At 40.3% G+C, this 24,753-nt stretch overlaps 1 protein-coding gene across 9 annotated transcripts in view; it reads right to left on the reverse strand.

Moving 5' to 3' along the window:
• Positions 1-24,753, reverse strand: part of ZNF827 (zinc finger protein 827) — a 176,947-nt gene that overhangs the window by 17,426 nt on the left and 134,768 nt on the right. For all 9 annotated transcript variants that reach the window (XM_030917795.1, XM_030917786.1, XM_030917808.1 and 6 more), the window contains 2 exons: positions 4,526-4,663; positions 890-1,061 (listed from right to left, as the gene is read on the reverse strand). In XM_030917795.1, coding sequence (XP_030773655.1) covers positions 890-1,061; positions 4,526-4,663 — 310 coding nt within the window. The remainder of the gene's footprint in view (positions 1-889; positions 1,062-4,525; positions 4,664-24,753) is intronic.

The raw sequence follows: 24,753 nt of genomic DNA on the forward strand, positions 1-24,753 counted from the left end.
ATGTTTATAACGATGCTAAATAATCATAAAGTTAATTTAAAACCATGGATTCCAGATGCTGCACATCACCTAACTGATTTCCTTTGGGCAAAGAGATGCAGGGTAGCGTTGCCAAGGTATTTAGTGGTGCTGGTACACTGATAAACTCGGAGAGCACCTCACAGCCCAGGAGCCTCTCTCTGGCTCTGGAAACCTTCCCTAGTAGCAATGAAACCACATCCAGTTTGTTGTATGGCACTCCAAGCAAGAGGCTACTCTATCTGGGACAACTTCTGATAGAAGCCACCCATCCCTAGAGCCATTCCTGCAAAAGGAAGTTTCCACCAATCAGTATGGCATATCTCTAGGGCAAGATTTGACAGACAGCCAGAAACTTGGGGGTTTTATGGCAATCCAACCAATATTGATTCATGATTGAATACAGAAATGAAACATAAAATCCAGGTACTAAAGGGTGATACAGCCAAGGGGAAATATGTCATGCCTCTGGGCTATTTCTCTGGGGTTCTCAGATTTACATTTTCTCAGCTTTTTTTTTTTTTTTTAAACAATTCTTAGGGAGCAGCAACACACTCAGTTACAAAGGTTGGAGCTTCTGAGCTGAACAGACCTAAAAATTCATCGTCCCCAGGGCCCAGTCTGGAGCTCCACCCCAGAGAGCCACCTCTAAGACCATTTCTCTTTAAATTAATACTACCAGGGGCACCCAAGCCAAGAGAGGAGTCTGTGCAACTGCAGGGCTCAATCTAAGCAAAGAAATTACTCAAATGAAGGCCAGGCTATGACTGAGAAAAGGAGCCTCGTGATGTATGCCCACAGCAGACAGGTAGGAAGTGTTGAAGCCAAGAATCTGAGAAAGGCAGACTAGCATGTTCCATCTGCAACTCACCTGTAGTAATAAGGATGTTTCTTCCCATCACTGCCTTCAGACGTGACAGCGCTGACAATGTCCTCGGTGTCTGTACTCACCAGCTTCACGGAATGGACGGTCAAGTGCTGGTTCAGATTTGCACGGCACTTAGCAGCATAGGGGCACAAGTGGCATTTGTATTTTCTTTCCTCTGCGGGAGAAGGAACAGGAAAAAGCCCAAATCGTTTTCAAAAAAGGAAGTCCCAACACCTTGCAAGAATCACTTAAAGGTATAAAGGAAAGAATGGTTCAAGTCACATCTCAGATGGCAACAATGGTAATACCTTGGAATTGTAAGTATCTAAAAGTTTTTACCCAGCAGGTCACTCCTGTATTAGTACTTTTAAATATCTCTGGCTGGGCACCGTGGCTCACACCTGTAATTCTAGCACTTTGGGAGGCGGAGGCAGAAAGATCCCTAACAACAGGAGCTCGAGACCAGCCTGGGCATCACAGCGAGACTCCGTCTCTACAAAAATTTTTTTAAAAATTAGCCAGGCGTGGTGGCACATGCCTGTAGTCCCAGCTACTTCGGAGGAGGAGGTGGGAGGATTGTTTGAGCCCAGGAGGTCAAGGTTACAGTGAACCATGATCATATCACTGCACTCTTGCCTGGGTGACAGAGGTAAACCTTGTCTCAAACAAAACAAAACAAAAAAAAAAGAAAAAAAAAAAAAAAGTCCCAGGGCAACTGGAATAGATAACCTGCCTTTTTTTTTTTTTTCCTGGACACCCACAGCCCCTTTTCCTGATAAGGTAAGCCCCATACAGGCCAAAATAGTATTTTGTGAGTGAACAAGTGTGTGTGTGTGTGTGTGTGTGTGTGTGCACCCCATGTTTCAGCAGTGGGTGGGTGCTGAGCGGGGGATGGGGAATGAAACACAGCATTTGCAGGACTGCAGTGTAAAAGAGGCCTCATCATTTTCCCTAAGCTCCTGGCTTGGGTCAGCCAAGAAATAAGAAAAAAAAAAAAACTAATGAAATTAAGGGGAAAAAATGCTGTGTGAAATAATTTAATTGGAAATTTCATTTTACATAAATAAAATAAAGAATTTCAATTAATTTCTTAATGGAAACCCTCTCATAAAACTGACAAATGTTTCAGTATCATTTCCAGAGTGGCATTCTGAATTCGTTTGATTAATCAAGCAAATTAAAGTAAAAGGAGCAGGCTTTGCTTTCATCATACAGATAAAGGTAATAGCAGAAGATGAAGGAAAGAACAACTCCAGTGTTCTATCCTTGATGCTTACTTGGTATTACTGAGCCCGGCTTAAAGAAAATACCTGTCTTCTTTAGTTCACAGAGAAGAACATGGAAAAAAAGTTATTCTCTACAAAATATGAGACCATTATTATTATGGGTGGTCCCCAACATCTTGAAGGGCTGGCATCTGGGCTCCGCAGGGTCAGGGGAGGAGCCCCACCATCCAGATAAAATGTGTCCTTTCTTTAGAAGTTTTGAGTTTGTATGCATAAGTGAGGTTGGTAAGTTTTGTTATTAAGGTTATGCATCCTCCATAAAGTGAAACTGTGGAGCTTTTTAAATCTTTTTCTATCATTTGGAAAGGTTTAACAATGTCGGAATTTCCTCTTCGCAAAAGGTTAGAAGGAACTCACCAGGGAAAATTTCTGAACCTGATGCCTTTATTAATGATATGTCCTTCATAATTTTTCCAAATTTCCCTTTGGGAACTGATTGCTTCAAGTCCCCCCCCCCCCCAACTTTGGGTCAATTTTAGTCATTCTGTTTAAATGATCTACGTTATCTAAGTGTTCAGCTTTTTTTCTTAGAGCTTCATTATTCTCCAGTAATTCTTTAACATCTTCCACACTGATGATTAGGCTTCCTTTTTCATTCCTAACTTTGAGTATTTTTGCTTCATTTTCTTAATCAGGCTTAAAAGGATTTACCTATTTTATGGCCATCTTCTTTCCAGACTTTGTTGTTTTATCAATTCCTTAAGATGACTGTTAAGTTCCTCTACTTTTGTCTTTCTCTAATTAAAATGTTTACGTCTATAAATTTCCTCTGACTAGAGCTCTTGCTGTTTGCTCCAGGTTTACGTATGAAGTGTTCTCTGTTTCATTCCTTTTAGACATCTGTTATTGAATTTTTATTTTCTCCCTTTTTCTTTGGTCCAATTAGGCAGGACGTTTTATTGACCCTTACTTATTTAAAATTTCATTTAAGTATGCTCAGAGAATGTGACCTTATAAAACTCCACTTTTTTGAACATGTTGAAGTATTCTTTGTGGCTAAGTATATAACTAAATTTTGTCTTCAGTGGAATTTAAGATTAAAAATATTAAAAATATAAAAAGAAAAGACACCAGTCTGGGCAGCATGGTGAAACTCTATTTCTACAAAAAACTTTTTGTTTTTTTTTTGAGACTTCTTGTCACTCAGGCTGGAGTGCAGTGGTGTGATCTTGGCTCACCGCAACTTCCACCTCCTGGGTTCAAGCGATTCTCCTGCCTCAGCTCCTGAGTAGCTGGGATTACAAGTGCACGCCACCACACCTGGCTAATTTTTGTATTTTTAGTAGAGATGGGGTTTCACCACTTTGGCCAGGCTGGTCTCAAACTCCTGGTCTCAAACTCCTGACCTCAGGTGATCCACCCGCCTTGGCCTCCTAAAGTGTTGGGATTATAGATGTGAACCACCGTGCCCAACAACAAAAACCTTTTTAAAAAAAATTAGCCAGGCATAGTGGCTGCGTGCACCTGTAGTCCCAGCTACTCAGAAAGCTGAGATGCAAGGATCACTTGAACCCAGGAGGCAGAGGTTGCAGTGAGCTGGGATGGAGCCACTGCACTCCAGCCTGGGTGTCAGAGCAAGACCCTGTCTTGGGAGGAAAAAAAAGACAAAATTAATCTTGTCCTATTAATACTTCCTTGCTTTTTAAATTTTGTGTGATGTACGAAACCTTTATTTTGAACTTTTCTTTATCATTTTGTTTTTGTGTTCCCTGTAAAGAAGATACATCTGGATTACTTAAAAACCTGATTTCAATGTAAAAATGGAAATGTTTGATTTTATTAATTCCATCTTGCTTTATGTTTACTACTGATTTTACCTTATGTCTTTTTGTCTTCAATTATTTTTGCTGGGTGGATTAAGTTACTATTTATTCCTCCTTGTTAACTTGGTTGCCTTCCCTTTCCCAACTCTCAGAACCAATCATATTTCTCCACAATTACATGTAAATAAAGGCAGAAGCTGTTTCTCCACGAAGGTGCCTTTTCCCCGGCTGCTCTGACCCATCACAATAAGATAAAACCAGTAAGATGGAGTGTGTCCCCCTGTCCTGCACTCTCAGGATGAGCTCAATATTTTTTTTTTTACAGAGTTTAGGAATTTTGCTGGAATAAACCTAAATTGTGTATATTTTCTCATCAGTCCTACTTGGAATTCAAGGAACCCTTTCAATACAAATAAAAAAGGCTTTCCAAGGTCTTCTTTAAACATGCCAGGCAAAATGGCTTGAAAATGTCAGGATAAACACATTCCCAGCACTTCCTGTAATGCCTCTCTTAGAGAAACAGCTTCTGGAGAGTAAAGAAGTTGGTGATGGAGCATGGAGGGCTGACAGCCCAGGCCCCACTCACTCACCTGTGTGCAGCGACAGGTGTCGGGATAAGGTCTGCTGTCGGCCAAACACTTTCCCACACACGTCACAGGGAAAAAGTTGGTCATTGAATTTCCAGGATGGTAATCCATTCCCTGCCTCTAGGACTATTTTTTCTGTTTCTGGGTCAAAAGAACAAAGCATCATGAGAAATAAGGCAACAAGAATACATTTTCTGTTAGTCAACATTCAGGATTTCAGCAGAGCCTTCTCTCTGAAGAACGTGGCTAGTAACTGCAAATGAGTCTCCGGAACTAGTTTTCATGCTCATTTCCTGTCTCTAAGAAGGCCATTCTTGAAAGCTGTGGTGGCAAGTGGATTCCGACCCCCGTCAAATCTTCAGTATTTTCTCTCTTTCATCACTGAAGACCAGCCAACTAACCCTCTAGTCAGTTGATAGCACTGTGCCCCGTATACAGCAGATACTCAATAAATACTTGTTGAATGAGTTGCCTGACTTGCATGTTAAAATTCCAGAAATGTAGGCTCTTGCCACAAGACAGTAAATAAAGGATTGTAGGCTGGGCTTGGTCACTCACACCTGTAATCCCAGCATTTTGGGAGGCTGAGGCGAGTAGATCACTTGAGCTGCGAAGTTCAAGACCAGACTGGCCAACATGGTGAAACCTTGTTTCTACTAAAAATACAAAGATTAGCTGGGCATCGTGGCGGGTGCCTGTAATCCCAGCTGCTTCAGAGGCTGAGGCATGAGAATCGCTTGAACCTGGGAGGCGGAGGTTGCAGTGAGCTGAGATCACACCACTGCACTCCAGCCTGGGTGACAGAGTGAGACGCTGTCTCAAAAAAAAAAAAAAAAAAATTGTAAATCTCAGATTCTGATGTGAAAACAAATGGTGCTATCCCTTGAAAGGAAATATACTTTCATTCTCTTTAAGAAGAAAGCTTTGCTCGTCGTTCCAGTTTGTGCAAAATCCTTAATGAGGAATTTGTGCTAAGTAGACTCAGTGATGACTACCGCACACTGTGCCACAGAAAATTCCCTAACGCAAGAATGAACCAGAATTTCCCCAAAGGTCTCACATTTGGGAAAACAGTGAGTGCCACAAGTTGTCCACCCATAATTCATAGCCATGAACGAAATAAATGGACTTTAATACATTCTCTAATTATGTTAAAGAGTTTTTATTTTCTCATTCTTATCCCTAGGATTACCTTTAATCTAATTCATGTTTCTTCTTGTGGAACTGTACCAGATTATACAAACATTCCTTCTATGATAATGTCATAAAATAGGTGACAGAGAACACCAGGAAGAGGGGACACTTCTAAAAGGACACTTGAATGGGCCACTGATAGGCCTTTCACCTCACTTTGAAGACCAAGACAAATGATACACTAAGTTAATATCTTGTCTTTTACCTCAGTAAATCATTGTAAATCTCCTTAAAGCACAGTACTGCATTATAGAACTGGACACCATGTGGTGATAATTGAGTGGTGGTAAGAACTTCTCATAATCTAAGCAGATGAAAATGCTCACAACACGAGTCAGAGATAACATCAGAACAAAGAACTTTATTTCACACAATTTGGTTAAAACTGCTTCCCAATACAGGCTTCCACCTGTATGTGGATAAATCAACGGGATCAATTTTCATTTGAATGATTTGCCAGATAGGGTAATCTCAGGGAAGAAGAAACAAATATGAATGTATGTCTGGAAAGGGGAGGAGGGGAAATGATGGTGAAACTGCAATAATGTTCGCTGTGAGGCACCTGCCAGCAATCCCAACACTGATAAAGCACATGAATTGATTTATCTGTGTTTGTTAAAACACAGCACTTGGGGCCTTAGGGAGAAGAGTTGCTCTTATTAAAGTAGAAATGTGTGACTAAAAACCTCTCAAGGGGAAGAGAATTTTAAAAAGGGAGTTGAACTTCTGAGAACAAGAACTACTCTTAGACGGCTGTCCTTGAGTCCAAGCAGTGGGCATTTCAGCTGTGCAGTGAATTTCAGTATATCAGTAGCTCCTTTTCAGTGTATAATAAAAACAGTGCTTCCAAGAACAATAATGGTAATAATTATAAGGAGAGGTCAAGAGGATGCAGGGTCTCTTAATACATTCATAACAAGAATGAATGAATTGGGTCAAATACCAAACAAGTAGATGCAATTAAAAATAGATAAGCATCTTAATAAATCCGTCAAGTATCAGTCATGTACTCAAGAAGTTGAAGCATCATGAACTGTCTGATTCCTTCCACTGGTCTTAGAAAATGATGAAAGCACAAATCTCATCATGTCTTGTTCTGCATGCCAACGGCTCCTCAAGGCCAAACTTCTGGCTTCTGAGTCCTTCATGGCCTGGCTCTGGCCACCTCCCACCACCCAAATGCTTGGCAAAGTAGATTGCTTGACTTTTCAGGAACAAACAATTCCCTTTTAAGTGTCATTGCTTTTGAATCAACTGTTCCTCCACCAACAGCTACTCCTCACAACTACTTCTGTACAATAAACTCAGACTCAATTTGAAGCCCCATCTCAGATTTCATCTCCTTGGTGAAGCCCTGCCCAATTCCCAAGGAAGAGTTAGTCATTTCCCCTGCTCTGTCCCAGGGCACTTTTATGAATATTTCCATTGTACCACTTTACCTGTTATATCACTTGTTTACATATCTTCTATAAGCCATATATATATATGCATATAAAGCACCCAGTATAGTCCATCGTGAAGCACCCAGTATAGTCCATCGTGAAGCAGTGCTCAGTCAACACGTCCCCTGGCCTCCCTCCCCTGGGGGATGGGTTCTGCATTATTTATTTGTGTATCCTCAGCATTAGCACAATGTCTGCTACATAAGAGGTGCTTAGTATATATTTGTTGAGTAAATGAATGACTGAATAAAAGGGTCCAAGTGAGGCAGAGAATAGACATTATTCTTATTTTATAGTGGAAAAGACTAATAATTTAGTAGCATTCATTAAGGCCTATGGCCAATTCAGAATGAAAAATCAGGCTACCTTTTGAATTACTGTTTTAACTCAATTTACTAACTGCTTTCATGATTCTATTAGTGGAAATGTTTGCAGTCCTGAGCCATACTCCCAAAGGCTCTAAATTCTTACCTCTTCCCAATAGCATCAAGCCACAAGATGATTCCCTTTATGATGAACTCTGGCAGTTGCTATTTGTCAGTTAACCCAACAGTCATTGTCAACTTTCCTTATCCCCTGACTTCTCCAGCCATGGAAGCAGCTGGGGTAGCCATGTGCCAAAGTTCTGAGAAGGCTTTTGCGTTTCTGTTAAAATGAAGGATATGACTGGTATTGCCCCCTTCTCTTTTCCAGCCTTGATCACAGAAGAAATAGTTAGGACTCTGGCAGCCATTTTGTGAATATGAGGCATGAAGACAAAAGCCAACTGCCAAGGATGGAGAAAGGGAAAGATGGGAAAAGTATAGGTCCTTGATATGGTTTGGTTCTGTGTCCCTGCCCAAATCTCATGTCAAATTGTAATTCCCAGTATTGGAGGTGGGGCCTGGTGGGAGGTGATTCGATCATTGGGGGTGGAGTTCTCATGAATGGTTTAGCATGGTCTCTCTGGTGCTGTTCTCATGATAGTGAGTGAGTTCTCACAAGATCTGGTTGTTTAAAAGTGTGCAGCACCTTCCCCTTCTCTATTCCTACTGCTCTGGCCATGTAACATGTGCCTGCTTCCTCTTCACCTTCCACTATGACCGGAAGCTTCCTGAGGCCTCCCCAGAAGCCAAGCACATGCTAGCATCATGCTTCCTGTACAGCCTATGGAACTGTGAGCCAATTCAACCCCTTTCTTTATAAATTACCCAGTCTCAGGTATTTCTTGATAGCACTGCAAGAACTGACTAATACAGTCCTCTGTGACATTTCTCAGTAGCTGAATGAACACCAGCAACCACCCACTTCTGGACTTCTTGTTTCGTGAGGGAAATAAGTCCCTGTTTGTTTCAGCCACCGTTGGTTGGGTTTTCTGTTACTTGTAACATCCTTAACTGAAGGCCCTCCCTATGGTTCCTCTTGGTCTTAGGACTTTGAACATTAGGTTCCACCTTTTGACAGGCTTTAATTCCCAAAATCCCCCATCCTGTGAAGAACTCTCCACATTCATTATCAACAGCAACAAGTGTACAGCCAGCTGAACACATTTCCATCTTAATTATCTTCTTCTGTTGGGAAATAAAAACCTGAAAAGCTTCTTTTAGATTACTCAGGAATTTCCTTTAAAAAAAACTTTTTATGAAGCATAATATATGTAACAGAAAAGTGCGCATATCAATAACTGCTTTTAAGTTAGTTCCAAAGTCACAAAACAGTTTGGAATATGGGTACTATTTTTAAATTTTTGCTACTCTTCATCTTGATTCCCATATCCCTTAGCATTTGTTTCATTATTTTAAGTAGCTTGAATGTATACTTAAGATTCTCTTCATTTCTTTCAGAAATACTTGTCTAATGGTAACCTCTTTTTTTGTATGGAGTCTCATAGGATTTTGTCTCTTATAAAGCATTTTATTTCTTTTCACACTCTTATGTTCTGATCCCTGGGATAACCATAAATTGCTTCCAGAAATTCCTGGCTACTCAGTATTATGTGATCAGATGTTTTTTCTCCACTTTTCCACCTATGATGTTTGCCTTGAATGTCATTTGGGCTTTTCCTCTTCCTTATATAGGTTTTTGTTTTAAATGAAGCAAATAGGTGTATAGGATTAAGCACTTTTGTCCTTATAGTACAGCTGGAAAAATAGGAACACAGTGTAAGGAGAACGATCCCATCTTAGCAATCCGAAAACAAGGCTTTCAGCTCTTCCTATTAGTGGTGAACTGAGGACTGTCATCCATAATGATGAGGACTAGTTGGTCAAAATACAATACAGCAAACTATGCTTCTTATAACCTAGTTATTCAAAGGGACATGTCTCATTTCATGCATAGGTCCTGGGAAGAGGAAACCCATCCAGCATGTCTCCAAAAATTTTCCTTAATTAAACCCATTTGGTAGAATTCAGGAGGGAATTCTATCAAAATCTGCTTCACAAAACATTATATCAAGTAGAGCACTCAGTTATCTTCAGATCCAATTCATTCATTTTCAGGAGGATAAAAATGAAGCATTATATTCCAGGACCTCTCCAACCCCAGAGTAACCCACAACTTGCACAAGGTTGGGCAACAGTTTCCACAGTAACTAAGTCTCTATCCTGCCCCAAATCTTAGTTCAAGGAGGAACCTGAACGATCATCTTGTTCAATGTTTTCTGTTTTATATATTAGGGAACTGAGGCCAAGAGAACCTAAGTAATTACCCCAGGTAACCTGGCTAGTGACTCTGGGAGAGCAGAGACAAGACCCACGGTGTCATTCAAGCTCCTCCAAGCCATATGATATCAATGCCAAAGTCTACAAACAAACAAAGGAGGGATTTTTCTTCTCTTCCTGTTCTTTGGCTCTGAGTTTAATACTCTTGGTTACACGTGGACATGTGCAGATTTAGCAACAATCCACAGACACTAGCACTTTTCTCCATTTCTCTTCTTAAAAGTGTAAGCCTAGAATATTTCCAGGCACAGAGATGTTAGAAACTCTAATATGTCAAAACTTAGAATAAAGAAGGAACAAGAGGAAGATCAAATAAGGAAGTCCTAAAAGCCAGTCCTCTCTGAGGTAAAGATGGTATTACTGAAGAAAGTTCCCTTGAACCTTTCATTGCCATTGGGGAGCAGTTTTGGTAAAATTAAACAAACACACAAATAAGCAAAACCTCAAAAAACAACAGGGACAAAGGAAAGGACTTTAGTTTGCTTCCTTTCAATTTTAACATAATTTGACCCTATATTTGGTGTATTGTTTGGCTTTGTGGGCACATTTTACTGTGTGAAAAGATCCCTGCATTCTCTGACAAAACAGCCCTCTCGAAGAACCCTCTCTCAACCTGATTTTGGTAAAAGAAATGCTAAGACAGAAGGCTTTATTTGGCGACAGCTGTAAGCAAAAGATTGGCCAAAATATGACCTCAATGCGTAAATAACTGTTCAGATCAACTAAATCTCATTACTGAAGAAGAGGCTCTGGGGCCGCTTGGGTTTTCCATTGTGACATGTGGTATTTTGATCACTTCTTTCTTTCATGATCAAGGCTGGAATGTTTTGTTTTGAGGCATACCTCAAAGTGAAATTCTGAAATCCTCTGTAGTCTTGGATAGGTTAAAACCCTACCAGGTCATTTTCCAGGCAGAAAGCAGAGGGCATGGAACTTTCTGGTTAGACTCTAGCCCTACTGGCTCTGTCCTTTGGTTTCATGGGTTCTGCATGGCCTCTGCTTAAAACAAGCTACCACCTTCTGAGGGCTGCTTGTGAAGCTAAGAGTCAGCTATGGTTTATGACTCTTCGGGGGTTAATATCTTTGTTCCAGTGCTTGCAGCTCGTCTACATCCCTTTTTAATTTTTTCAGAGTCATTTCAATTTAGGGTTACTTGCCAACATCTACCGTTTTAGAATTTCCAGCTCAGAGGATCTATCTTGCCGTGTCACAGCTGTACTGGAACAACAGCCACAATGCAGATGGCTGGCACTGGTGACCTGTCCCATCATTTCATTTACTACTAGTGACCTTACACAAGATGCCAGAAGTGTTGCTCATGCCAGTCCTAACAGACTCACTAGGCTCCCCATGACCACCTCTCTGCAGGTCTTGGTGGAACCAGCTTCCCCTTTAAGTACCATTACACTCACCCAAAAACAGGCTTTTCTGTAGGTCAAGGTGTTGCCTCAATGAACTGCTAAGATAGAAGAATTGAGAAATAGTTTTTGTTGGCTGGGGGCAGTGGCTCAGGCCTGTAATACAAGCACTTTGGGAGGCCAAGGCGTGTGGATCACAAGGTCAGGAGTTCGAGACCAGCCTGGCCAACACTGTGAAAACCTGTCTCTACAAAAAATACAAAAATTAGCTGAGTGTGGTGACATGTGCCTGTAGTCCCAGCTACTCGGGAGGTTGAGGCAGGAGAATCGCTTGAACCCAGAGGCAGAGATTGCAGTGAACTAAGACCACACCATTGCACTCCAGCCTGGGTGACAGAGTAAGGCTCTGTCTCAAAAAATAAAAGAAAAAAAAAAAAAGAAAAGAAAAAAGAAATAGTTTTTGTCAATCTGTGCTCAGTTAGAAACACTGGGTGGAGATTGTTAGACGTAAAAGAGTTAACAGCCTTGATCTTTGGGCTCATTTCAACCTTCAATGCTTAACAAACTTAGTAAAGTAGAATTTTGCATTACTACTTTCAGAGGGTCCATGCACAGGCCCTGGGAAGATGACACCCATCAAGCATGTCTCCAAAAATTTTTATTAATTAAACCCGTCTGATAGAATTTAGGTGACAGTTCTATCAAACTCTGACAGAGCATTAGATCAAGTAGAGGACTCTGATACTTCCAATCCAACTCCTTCATTTACAGGAGGACAAAAAAAGAAGCCTGTCACTCCAGGACTTCTCGGACCCCAGAGTACCCCACATCTTGCACAGGGTCAAGTAACAGTTTCCACAGCAATTAAATCTCTATCCTGCCCCAAACCCAAGATCAAGGAGGAATCTTAACAATCATTTTTTTTCAAAGTTGCTGTTTTGCATATAAGAAAACTGAGGCCTAGAGAACCTGAGTAACTACCCCAGGTAATCTGCCTAGTGACTCTGGGAGAGCAGAGACAGACCCACAGTCTGCCTGCTCCTCGAAGCCATATGTAATCAATGCCAACTGCTTAGTAAACAGCTGCTTCTGAAAAATCGTCCCAGGAAAACTGGGTGACCTTTGTTTTTTTGCTTAGTGCTGGGTAACAGCTTAAAAAATACTTACTAATTGATTTGTATCGTACATAACTGTGTTTTCTATATCTGGTTCTTTATGCAGGACATTTTAAATCAATAGTAGAAAACTGGACCTTGATTCCTCGGGTAACAGAAATGGCTAGTACTAGGTGCCCCTAATTCCAGTGAGGCTGATCACATAGAACTTGAGCACCATAGGGACCTTCTCTAAGCCTCCAAATGTAGATAGTCACTGCCAGAATCTAGGACAATTGATGTCTGCCATTATAACAGTATTTCTTTTAAAAAAAAACTATATAACTGAATCCTTTACAAAATCCACGTATGAAAAGTTGGATATTGCTTCTATGTTTTCCCTGTACTTGTATTTCCAAGATTAGTGGGATCCTCTATAAAACCTTATTGAATAAATGACACAATTACATCACCAAGATCAGGACTATTGAACTGAACGGCAACCTAATTTTATATTACAACTTGGAAGCAAACCGACAATATTGATTCAGGAATCATGTCTAAAGGACCTGGTTATTATCTTACCCATTACACAGACCAGTGGATTCTTAATGATGATGGTAGGATTTAAGGTCTTAGCAAATGCCCTCAGAATGTCCCAATGTTCAGGCCATTTATAAATCTTTGTTAGAAAAATAATCAGGCCTGAAAATTATGTCTTTTTTGTTAGTTTGTTTGGCTTTGTGGCAGAAACTGATGTTTATTCACTCAACATCTAACAGAACTATGCGGGTTTTTGTTTTGTCTCCACGTGGCAATGTGCCCAGTTAAAAACATACCTTCCTTACCAGCTTCCATTGCTATTAAAGGCTGGTCATGGAACACAGTTCTGGACAATGAGATATAGGTGGTAGTTCCTATAAAGACTTTTGCCCTTCACTCTGCCTCCTCCTTCTTGGCTGTCTGGAGGTACCGCAGCTCTCTTTCAATCATGAAGATGAAGGCCATTAATAATGACGGAGGAGCAGAAAATTAAATGGTGGGTCCTTGACGCTTTCCTCAAATAACTGTACCAGTCTTACATTGCCTCTTTCTGAATTCTTTATTATGGGAGAAAACAAATCCATAATTGGTTAAGTCTCTGTGGTTAAGCTGAACATGATTCCAACAAATAAAGACTTAAAGTATATAGTTTCATCCAATTTTGGCAGTTTATCTCCATTATGCAAAACAATATTGGAGTTTGTTAAAAGTATATTAAGGAGACCATACGTAATTAAAACAATAGCTTATATTTATGGAGGACTGACCACTGCATTAGTCACTATATGGTGCATTTTACACATATGTTTAATATTTAACCTTATAGCAGCACTATGTATTAAGACACTATGATTACCACTCTTATTTTACAACAAAACAAAACAAAACAAGAGAACAAAAACAGTATCAAGCTCAGGGTGGCTAAACTCAAGGTCATCTAGCTGGTAAGTGATAGCCTTTCCCAAACCCAAATCTGTCTGACTACAAAGCCCATACTCTCAACCATTTATTACATTATACTACAAGACCAAAGAGGAAAATCTAATGGTTCTAATTTATTTCACCAGAGACAGATCTTCTGTCTGTTACAATCTCGATTTGTTCCGCTGTAAATTCACCAACCATAAAGAAGAAGCATCCGCGATCACATAAATCTAAAGAGAGCTTTATTGAGACAACCTAAATGCTTCCCCCAGGGCCTGCCTGGAGAGAGAATGGTGGAATTTGGAGGCTCTGCCTCATTTCTGTTACCCAAAGCCTCTTTGGCCTCTTCTTTACATCTTTACATCTAGTGAGTTGCTGCATATGAAAAATCTGAGCACCAATTATGTAAATTTTAATCATAAAACTTATTTCAGGTCAGCTTTCACTTGCTCCAGAATGAGACCCTTATAGTCTGTTCTTTCAACTTTTCCCAGTGAAGAAAAATAACAGGCATTCAAGTGCAGAGCTACCTAAAGACTGTATTAGGTGATAGCACATCTTTAAATCCAAAAGTTATCTTCTGTAATTTAGTATAAAGTATGGGCACATATAAGAACACCTTGAGGAAAAACATTATCATTGAGCAAATAGAAGAATTTCCTCTTTTCTCTTGTTTGTTGTTGAACTAGGTTTTCAATATATATTAATATTTACTGAGTAAGTGAGGAAAGGAATAAATGAAATGAAAAGAGCAGCCGGGCGCGGTGGCTCAAGCCTGTAATCCCAGCACTTTGGGAGGCCGAGACGGGCGGATCACGAGGTCAGGAGATCAAGACCATCCTGGCTAACCCGGTGAAACCCCGTCTCTACTAAAAATACAAAAAAAAAACTAGCCGGGCGAGGTGGCGGGCGCCTGTAGTCCCAGCTACTCGGGAGGCTGAGGCAGGAGAATGGCGTGAACCCGGGAGGCGGAGCTTGCAGTGAGCTGAGATCCGGCCACTGCACTCTAGCCCGGGCGACAGAGCAAGACTCCGTCTCAAAAAAAAAAAAAAAAAAAAAAAAAAAAAAAAAAGAGCAGATCACTATAATTAAAAATTTAACAATTCTAAAATACTCTAATATTCTAGAAATACTCTGAGTTTAGAAAGTAAATCCAGACTTTCTAAAATACTAAACTTTTAATGTTAATTTACTCCTGAAATTTTGCAATGTGCTATGCATCATACCTACAGAGTTTTTAGAATACTGAATATATTTCTTTTTAAAATTCAAGTCACAGTCATTTCCAAATATTATTCAAGTAAGCCTCTAGGGATTCTGCAGTTCTCTTCACTAAGATTGGAATCCACTGGTATTCTCAATTATTCTAGTCTTCTTTTCTTATGGACAAGCCTTGATCATATCAACCATTCCCTTAAAGATTTCTAAATTTCTTTAAAGCCCTTATCAGCTCCCAGACACTGCAATATTCTTGTGTGACGACATCCAGTTTCAAATTTTCAGTCTTCCTCTTTCTCTGCTCCTAACCTATTGAATTTTGTATTAACAGAAAATATAACTATTCTACTTTGCCTTTCTCCTGACCTTGGGTTTCAGCACATTATAACATTTTTGTTAGTTGATGGCAGATTTAACATTTTAAAGCAACAGTGGTCACAAATATTTTTTCTCTTTGATCCAGAAATCCTACCTATTTGATGAGGCAGAGTTACATGTTTTTATATGATGGGAATTTCTGTTTGTTGGTTTATGTAATCATTTTTCCTCAGGTGGGGAATCACAGACATAGGACTGGGAAATACTTTGTGTCTTAGTTCATTTAGGCTGCTATAACAAACACTGAATGGCTTATAAACCACAGAAATGTTTTTCTCACAGTTCTGGAGGCTGAGAAGTCCAAGATCAAGGCACTGGCAGAATCAGTGTCTGGGGAGGTCCTGCTTCCTCACAGACAGCCATCTTCTCGCTCTACCCTCAGATGGCAGAAGAGGCAAGGGGTCTTTTATAAGGGCCTCTTTTAGAGGGGCACTAATCCTAGTCATAAGGGCTCCACTCCCAAGACCTAAGCACTTCCCAAAGCCTCCACCTTCTAAATATCATCACTTTAGGGGTGAGGAATTTAACGTATGAATTGAAATGGGGGGACATAAACATTTAGACCACAGCACTTTGTTAGCTAGGAGAGGAGGAAAGGGATTATTAGCATTTTCCTATGAATGTATGTCATAATGACTGGCAGCACTGATAATTAGTTACCAGTAATAATAAGTAGCATAGTTGGCGTATTTTTTTTTATATAAATAAAATAGGCCATCTCTATTATATCATTCTCAATAATTTGAATACCCACATACTTTCTTTAATGGTTGAGAAAACTTTGGATTTAGGTGTAGCTGAAAGAGGAATTATACATGTGAATAGCTAAGATTTATTTAGCACTGATTTTACTCTGAGCACTGTGCTAAGGCTACAGGTTTTACTTACATAATTTCATTTAATCCTCTTAACAGAAGATTAAGGTTGGTCTCATTATCCTTATTTTATAGATGAGACAAATCAAGGTGCAGAATTGATTAAGAAATCAGCTTGTTCTTACATAGCTGTTAAAAGGGAGAGCCAGGATTAAACCCAGGATGCCCAACTAGGAAGCACATGTACTCTACAGCTTTCCTTACACTGCACACAACTCTAGTTGTGTCCATGGGGTATGTCATTTCTCTTTGCAAAAACCTCTACTTTCTGTGACAAAGTAGATAAAGGCTGATAGCCTTGAGGCTGAGCTTCTGGCCTCAAGATTTCTATGAGATGGTGACCTCGTTTTGGACCTGGTGCTAAGGAGGCCAATACCATGTCTTAAATGTTTCTCTTTCCTAGGTGGCAAGTGCTGCTGCATTTCATGGCCTCAGATCAAAATACAACCTCATCAGCTGCTGTGAACACAATGTTCCTGTTGAAGAATGGAATGGAGTTAACAGTGTAGAAGGTCTGATGTAAATTTACTCCTACTCCAAATGCATATCCTATTGACAAAGAGTTTGAACTACTGCATTTGTATATGAAAGTCAGGGCATTCTATTGTTTTCAGTTGTCACAAGGAAAAAAAAAGAAAAAAAAAGAAATGGCATTACTACTGTCAATATAAATAAATGAAAAATCTAAGCTACTTCTATTTGTCATTTCAGGATTGGGAAATGGACTTTTGGCCCACAAACCAGAAATATGTATATCCAACAGCCCAGGAATAGACATATAATTTTTTTTTTTTTTTTTTTTTTTTTTTTTAAGAGATAGGGTCTCTTTGTCACCCAGGCTGGAGTACAGTGGCACGGTCATAGCTCACTGCTGCCTCGAATTCCTGGGCTCAAGCAATCTGTCCATCTTGGCCTCCCGAAGTGCTGGGATTATAGGTCTGAGCCACTGCGCCTGGCTTGGGATATTTTAAAGTAACAACAGATAATATTCAATGATTCAACTCTAAAGTAGTTGAGCAAAAGAAGTACCTACATTTAAAAAAGATGTCTTCCTTCCATTTCAATTTTCAAATTGAAAAGGAATTCAAATAAATTAAATAAAAAGGTCAATGTAAAATTTTGGCTACAAACAACACTAGAGAAAGATCAAATAATAAACTGGAAAATATGGCAGGACTACCTGAGTGGAAATACAATACATTCTAGTTATGTGCCCTGTATTACTGTAGGCTGTTTGTGTATTGATTTTTCTCATGCATTATGACTTGGCCACCTTTAAAAAGCATCTCTTCCTACCCTCTCTTTACATAGATCTTAAATATAATAGACAATAAATATTTGTGGATTTGTTTAAAATTCCACTAGCAATAGGCAAGAGAAAACATGCATAGATGCATACATATGTAATTTAATGTCAATAACTTCCACATAGACAAGGCTGAGAAGTCTCAGCCTGTGCATACTGCACCCTTAGGGTTCCCTAGAGTGATAGAACTAATAGTGTGTGTGTGTGCGTGTGTGTGTGTGTATATATATATATATATATGTATAAAAAGAGGAGTTTACTAAGTATTAAATTACACGATCACAAGTTCCACAATAGGCTGTCTGCAAGCTTGAGGAGCAAGGAGAGCCAATCTGAGTCTCAAAACTGAAGAACCTGGAGTCTGATGTTCAAGGGCAGGAAGCATCCAGCATGGGAGAAAGATGTAGGCGGGGAGGCTAGGCCAGTCTTGCCTTTTCACGTTTTTCTGCCTGCTTTATATTTACTGGCAGCTGATTAGATTGTGCCCACCAGATTAAGGGTGAGTCTGCCTTCCCCAGCCCACTGACTCAAATATTAATCTCTTTTGGAAACACCCACACAGGCACACCCAGGATCAATACTTTGCATCCTTCAATCCAATCAAGTTGACTCTCAGTATTAAACATCACACTTTCCTACCCTGTAACAGAAAGCTGTTACCTCTAACTTTGATGGTAAAAGTTCAACCTCAAAAGGTCTTTGGAGACCTTCCCTCAGCAGAATCTTTGCCTCATCTTTGGTGAATTAGGGAGAACTGGAAGAAGGTATAGTATTGCTTCTAGTTCATAGAGAACTTGAGATATAGATAAGCTAATTGCTTGCCTAAGGTCTTCCAGCAAAATTCTGACTAGGGGGACATCAGTCTCAGCTCAGCTCCCTCTTCACCTCATCCCCCTGCCTCCCCACATGCTGAAGTTCAGGTTCTTAATCACACTACATACCAAAGGCTTTGCAGAACTAATCGGTCTTTAACCATACACTGTGTTACGGAACATGTACTAGAACATGTCACCATGAGAATCTTATTTTCTGCTATTTCCCAATTTTGGCATGTGAACATTTATAACCTTAATGTTGCATGAACAAAGATTTTTGCATTTAATATTAATATAGGAACTCACAAATCCTCCTTCTCCAGTTGGAAGGCTGCCACATTCTGATTTCATCAGTGTATGGCTGCTTTTTCAGCGTGTAAATTTGCCTCAAGGTCCTGTTGGTATTTTCTGAGCTGAAAATGTGGTCACATTCTAGTCTTACAGGAGACAATGTCAGGTAAAATGTCTAGAGATTTTCACATTTGTCATTTTCAAAGCACACATAGCCTGTAATCCCAGCACTTCGGGAGGCCAAGGTGGGAAGATTGCTTGAGCTAGGAGCTGCAGACCAGCAACATGGCGAAACCCTGTCTCTATAAAATTAGGCAGGTGTGGTGGTGTGTGCTTGTAGGCCCAGTTACTGAGGCTGGGGCGGAGTGGGGGTGGGATAGGATGGGATGGGACGGGATGAGAATTGCTTGAGCCCAGGAGGTTAAGGCCACTGCACTTCAGCATGGGCGACAGCAAGAGACTCTACCTCAAAAAAAGAAACAAACAAACAAACAAACAAAAAAACAAAAATAGCGCATACCCAACACACCCAACACCAGTAAAGGCCGATGGAAAAGGTTTTTACTTGTCAAGACCTAATTCACAGAGACATTTCTACTGTTAAGGAAACCAGTAATATCCACAGTAGAACAAAACACTGCATAACACCATATCCCAAATATTGGTTTGGCAAGAAACCATGGGTTAAAAAGTGAGTTTTCAAAGACAGGGCTTTCAAGAGGACTGGCACCTTTGTTTCCTCTTCCAAAGTGAAGATTTAAAAAAAATGGCAAACTCTGCTGTCTAGCCAAGGCTGCTGAACCATGTGTACGTGCCAAACCACCCAAGAATCAGTCAGTGGCTGGTAGACAGTGGGTGAATCTGCTTCTTCCCCTGAGATGCATGTGCTGGGGATGTCCTCATAGGGTCATGCCAAGTCAGAGGCAAGATGTTACGTTTTTCCTTTTTTGAGACTAAGTCTCACTCTATCGCCCAGGGTGGAGTGCAGTGGCGTGATCTTGGCTCACTGCAATCTCTGCCCACCAGGTTCAAGAGATTCTCATGCCTCAGCCTTCCCAGCAGCTGGGATGACAAAGCACCCACCACCCCGCCCAGCTAATTTTTGTATTTTTAGTAGAGATGGGGTTTTACCATGTTGACCAGGCTGGTCTTGAACTCCTGACCTCAAGTGATCTGCCCGCCTCAGCCTCCCAAAGTGCTGGGATTACAGGTGTGAGCCACCGTGCCTGGCTGGCGTTATGTTTTGCAAATAATTTTCGTCTCTTAGAGCCCATGGCTCTGAGTTACGCAATTCTGGGACTACATCTGCAATAATTAGGAATCAATGGCATTCTAACATAATCTACTTTCCCAAAACAAAAATTAGAGGTCAGATCCCCTCAGGCTCAAATCAGAACCTGAGTTCCTCTGTGTTGGATCTCACTGCATGAATTAGGCAACATGATAATGAGAAGTATTTCCGTTTGAGCCCATCGTTTTGCCCTAAACGATAGAACGTGTACGAGTTAATCCCTACATTAGATTCACATGTGCGAGGTAACGTTTTAACAGGGAAGTGGAAGCAGTTGTACTATTTCTGAAAATCTTTGCTGTGTCTGCCTAGCCAGAGTAGGGTATGTTATCAGTGACTCCTCAGCTAAGGCTTCCAATTCCTTTTGAATTTAATTTGGAGTCAGTCAGTGGATAAATCATACAAAATATGCAAAAGAGAACTAGCTGTTGATTCTGGGCACGCATATATTTGGCCCACATAGTTAAGCGATCGTGTCTCTACAGTGAGATAAAATGGCCTACCAGAAGCAGTAATAAACCCCAGGTGACTCCACTGAACCATTCTTTCAGGCTTCAGTGTCTACCCTACCGAAACAATGCTAATATCCTTCATATTCTGTTAACTTGGGAAGGATGTAACCACTTGATTTCACAGGGTGAAAAACTTGCCATTTGGAACCATGGAGGGAAGAAACTTTTACTTTATTTTCCCATTTCAATTATCAGCTTGAAGGGAGGTTCTTCACTCTTTCAAGTACAGAGCTGCTTAAGAATAATTGTTCCAAAAACAAACACACGCAGACATGTTTCCACTTGTTTGTATGTAAAATATCTCTGGAAGGATGTATACGAAACTGGGAACACTGGGAAGGGTGAGAGTCGGGGGTGGAGAGGGATGAGGTTAGCGGAGCAACGAGCAGTGAATTGTTGGTGGGGAAGGGTGGAAGGGAGACCTTGTTTGGCTACTTGCAAATCAACTTTCTAACCAATTTTGAAAATTTGGTGTCATCCCTCTCTTATCTACCTTCTTAACACCTATGCAGGAAACACAGTGACAGCAATAATACAATTTACTAAGAGCTAATGATGAGTCAAGCACTCTGCTAAGAATCTTACATAAATTATATCATTTGTTCCTCCTTTTTTTTTTTTTTGAGATGGGGTCTTGCTCTCGTTGCCCAGGCTGAGTGCAGTGGCATGATCTCGGCTCACTGCAACCTCTGCCTCCTGGGTTCAAGCAATTCTCCTGCATCAGCCTCCCGAGTAGCTGGGATTACAGGCACCTGCCACCACGCATGGCTACTTTTTTGTATTTTTAGTAGAGACGGGGTTTTGCCATATTGGCCAGACTGGTCTTGAACTCCTGACCTCAGGTGTTTCACCAGCCTCAGCCTCCCAAAGTGCTGGGATTACAGGCATGGGTCACTGTGCCTGGCTTCATTTGCTCCTCCTAACAACCCATGTGGTAGGTACTACCTTCATTTCCTAGATACCGAAGAGAACCACATACACTGACCATGTATGTACTGGATGCATGTACTATGGGGGGTGGGGGTGGCTCCTGGGGTCACGCCAAGCCAGAGGCAAGGTGTTACATTTTATAAAGAATTTTGGTCTCTTAGAGCCAGTGGCTCTGACTTACACAATTCTGGTACTACATCTGCCATAATTATGAATCAATGGTGTTCTAGCATAATTTAATATCCCAAAAGAAAAATTAGAGGTCAGATCCTATCGGGCTCGAATCCGAACTTGAGTTCCTCTGGGTAGGACAGAAGAGACTAGAGAGCAAAGTAAGTCCAGATCTTGCTCTTAAAGGTAAACTCTTTGCCTTTAGGAAAAATTATTTTAGGAAGCTTCACATTGACCTTTACAGATACTCCCTCTACTGCTCTTCTATAATAACAGCCAGAGGATTATCTTCCTATCAAGTTACAACTGTTCACCTGGTCATTCACATGAGTCTTATGCCAAGGACAGGTTTGTGAAATCTCCCCTACTCACAAAAGCTGCCTGACAGGAAAAGGACTTGATCTTCTCTGGAGCTTGTTCACCAATGTAAGGCTATCAGTCCTCATTCCCATCTGCCCCTTCTCTGCCTTTCTAGTTCCTGCATTCATTTATTTTAAAAAGAAAATGATATGAGTACAATCCTTGTTTTTCTTGTTGGAGGAACTAACACTCTAAGGCTTGTTCATCAAGTCCTTGAATAATTTTTAAGCATTATACTATAATATGTTGAGTTTTAAAAGACTAAAGCTTCTGTAGTATAAATGGAAATGATTTATTCTGGAAATTCTCATTGTATTGTTGCTAAACCCTCACTCCCTGTGAGTGCTAACATTTTTAGCCAGCCTAGAAAATATTTTGACCCAAGTCAGTCTAAATAATGTTCATTTCCATATGATTATATGGAATTGTTTTATCATTTTCTGTTGATAAAAATAATATGAATTGCCAAATGAGTCACCATCATTCTCCCTCACCGAATTTAAGATTAAATGGATACAGAATCATCCTACTAAATTTCATGTTGTGAGGACCAAAGGAACTTTGAGAAACTTTTAGAGAAGAAAAGCAAGACAGAGGTTTGCATACTGGAGTGTGGCTTCCTTCACGGACTTCATGTTCGCATGAGAGTAGGTTATAGCCTATAGAAAAGACAGCCTGCTCCTTTCAAACAATATATATGGTTTGCATTTCTGTCAGTTCACATGCAAGTAAGATATTGCCCTGCTTTCAAAATTTTCACTAGTAAAAAGTATGAAATGACCTAAGAATGAATATGTGTGATTTAGGGGCCAAGTTACCCTAACATCAATACAGGATTTTCTCTACATGTATATATATATGCTTGCAAATTTAAAGATGTTCTGGCTGGGCACAGTGGCTCACGCCTATAATACCAGCACTTTGGAAGGCTGAGGCGGGCAGATCACCTGAGGTCACAAGTTCAAGACCAGCCTGGCCAATGTGGTGAAACCTCATCTCCACTAAAAATACAAAAATTAGCTAGGTGTGGTGGTGTGCACCTGTAGTCCTGGCTACTTGGGAGGCTGAGGCAGGAGAATCACTTGAACCTGGGAGGTGGAGGTTGCAGTGAGCTGAGATCGTGCCACTGCACTCCAGCCTGGGTGACAAGAGCAAGATTTGTCTCAATAATAATAATAATAATAATAACAATTTTAAAAAAGATGTTCTAACTTTATCTTTAGCCATGTTAAATATTAGAACTGATGAGGCAGAATTTCAGGGAAGGTTATCTCCTACATGATGTTGAACTCTGAAATAATGTAAAACGTAAGACAGCTACTGCCATTTGTAAATCTGAGTTGCACTTTTTCCACTGTGAGTTTTTAAACGTCTTTACTGAGGAGTAAAGAAAGAATTTTCACAAATTTAATTATCTCTGTGGGTCCAAACCAGAAATCTCTGACGTTGTTGAGAAACAGATGAATGCGAGGCCATAGATAACACAGAGTGTTATCTACAGTTGACAACTACACTGAATTTCTAGCTTGGCCACCAATGTTCTGAAGTAAGAAGCTGGCAGTCTACTGGTTCATGATCGGCTCAAGCCCACATCAATTCCAATTTAGCATTATCTTCAAAGTAGATCTCCCGTTTTCATACTTTATTGGGGTTGTGGGGTTGCGGCTACAACTCCAAATTAGATCAAAGCAACAAATATTGAGATTTACAAACAAAATGAAATTAACAGACATTTACGTGCTGAATAAGTTAAGGCTCAAATCAGCTAGTCGGGCACAGCAATCACCCATAACAATAATATTTATAGCTCTCAGTGGAGCTCACTATGTGCTAGGGACTGTTCCGAGTGTTTTACATATATGACATCATTAATCCTCACCATAAGCCTATGAGTTAGATATTACTGGCAATTTACAAATGAGGAAGTCTGGCACAGAAGGCTGACTATTCAGGATTAATGTAATAGAGTAAAATAACAGGCCATCGCAGACACTGTCACAGTCTGTGAACTCTATCCTGACCAAAGGCCATTTGGAATTATTAACCAGTCTTTGGGTTAACCTAAAAGAATTAACCTAAAACCAGACATCTGAGCAGAGACTGCTAGCTGCCCTCCAACATCCATACTTTTCTCCTTCCTTTAATAAAGGAATCCCCCGAGTTTTAGCTGGGCACATGGCTGCCCAACAAAACACTGTCAATCTCCTTACCAGATAAGTATGGCCATGTGACCAAGTTCAAGACAACAGTGTGACCAGAAATGATGTGTTACATGCCCTTAAAAGGAAGGTCATGTCCTTGACTTCCTTCCTGCTATTTAGGATGTAGATGTGATGGTGGGAGCAGGAGCAGCCATAGTAGACCATAAGATGGAAGATGTATGCCAAGAATGGCAGGATAACAAAAGAGAAGGAGTCTTAGTGCCTGGAGTTGTCACATTGGCTCTGGACTGCTTATACTCTGGCTGTTACATAAAAAGGGAAATCAGCTTCTACCTTATTTAAGCCATTGCTATTTTGGCCTTTTTTACAGCCATCAAAATGTTATCACAACTAATACATACAGTAATTTTTTCATGTAAAGTATGCTTAGTTTATAGAGAGTAGGACCCCTGCTCTATAATGCATATGTTCTGTTTCTTGAGATTTCAATAATTCATGAGCAAGATTCCATCATGTTTGATACTTATTTTCCAGGCCACTGTCACAATGAAATTGCATGTCACAGTTGTCCAGTTGTCTTTTATAAAACAAGCACCAGTATTAATAGAGCTATTAAATAACCAAACTGTAAGTTAGAAACTTGAAAAGTTTCCAGAAATACATGT

The sequence above is a fragment of the Rhinopithecus roxellana genome, chromosome 2 (assembly GCF_007565055.1).
Source record: "Rhinopithecus roxellana isolate Shanxi Qingling chromosome 2, ASM756505v1, whole genome shotgun sequence".
In the NCBI taxonomy this organism is placed as follows: domain Eukaryota; kingdom Metazoa; phylum Chordata; class Mammalia; order Primates; family Cercopithecidae; genus Rhinopithecus; species Rhinopithecus roxellana.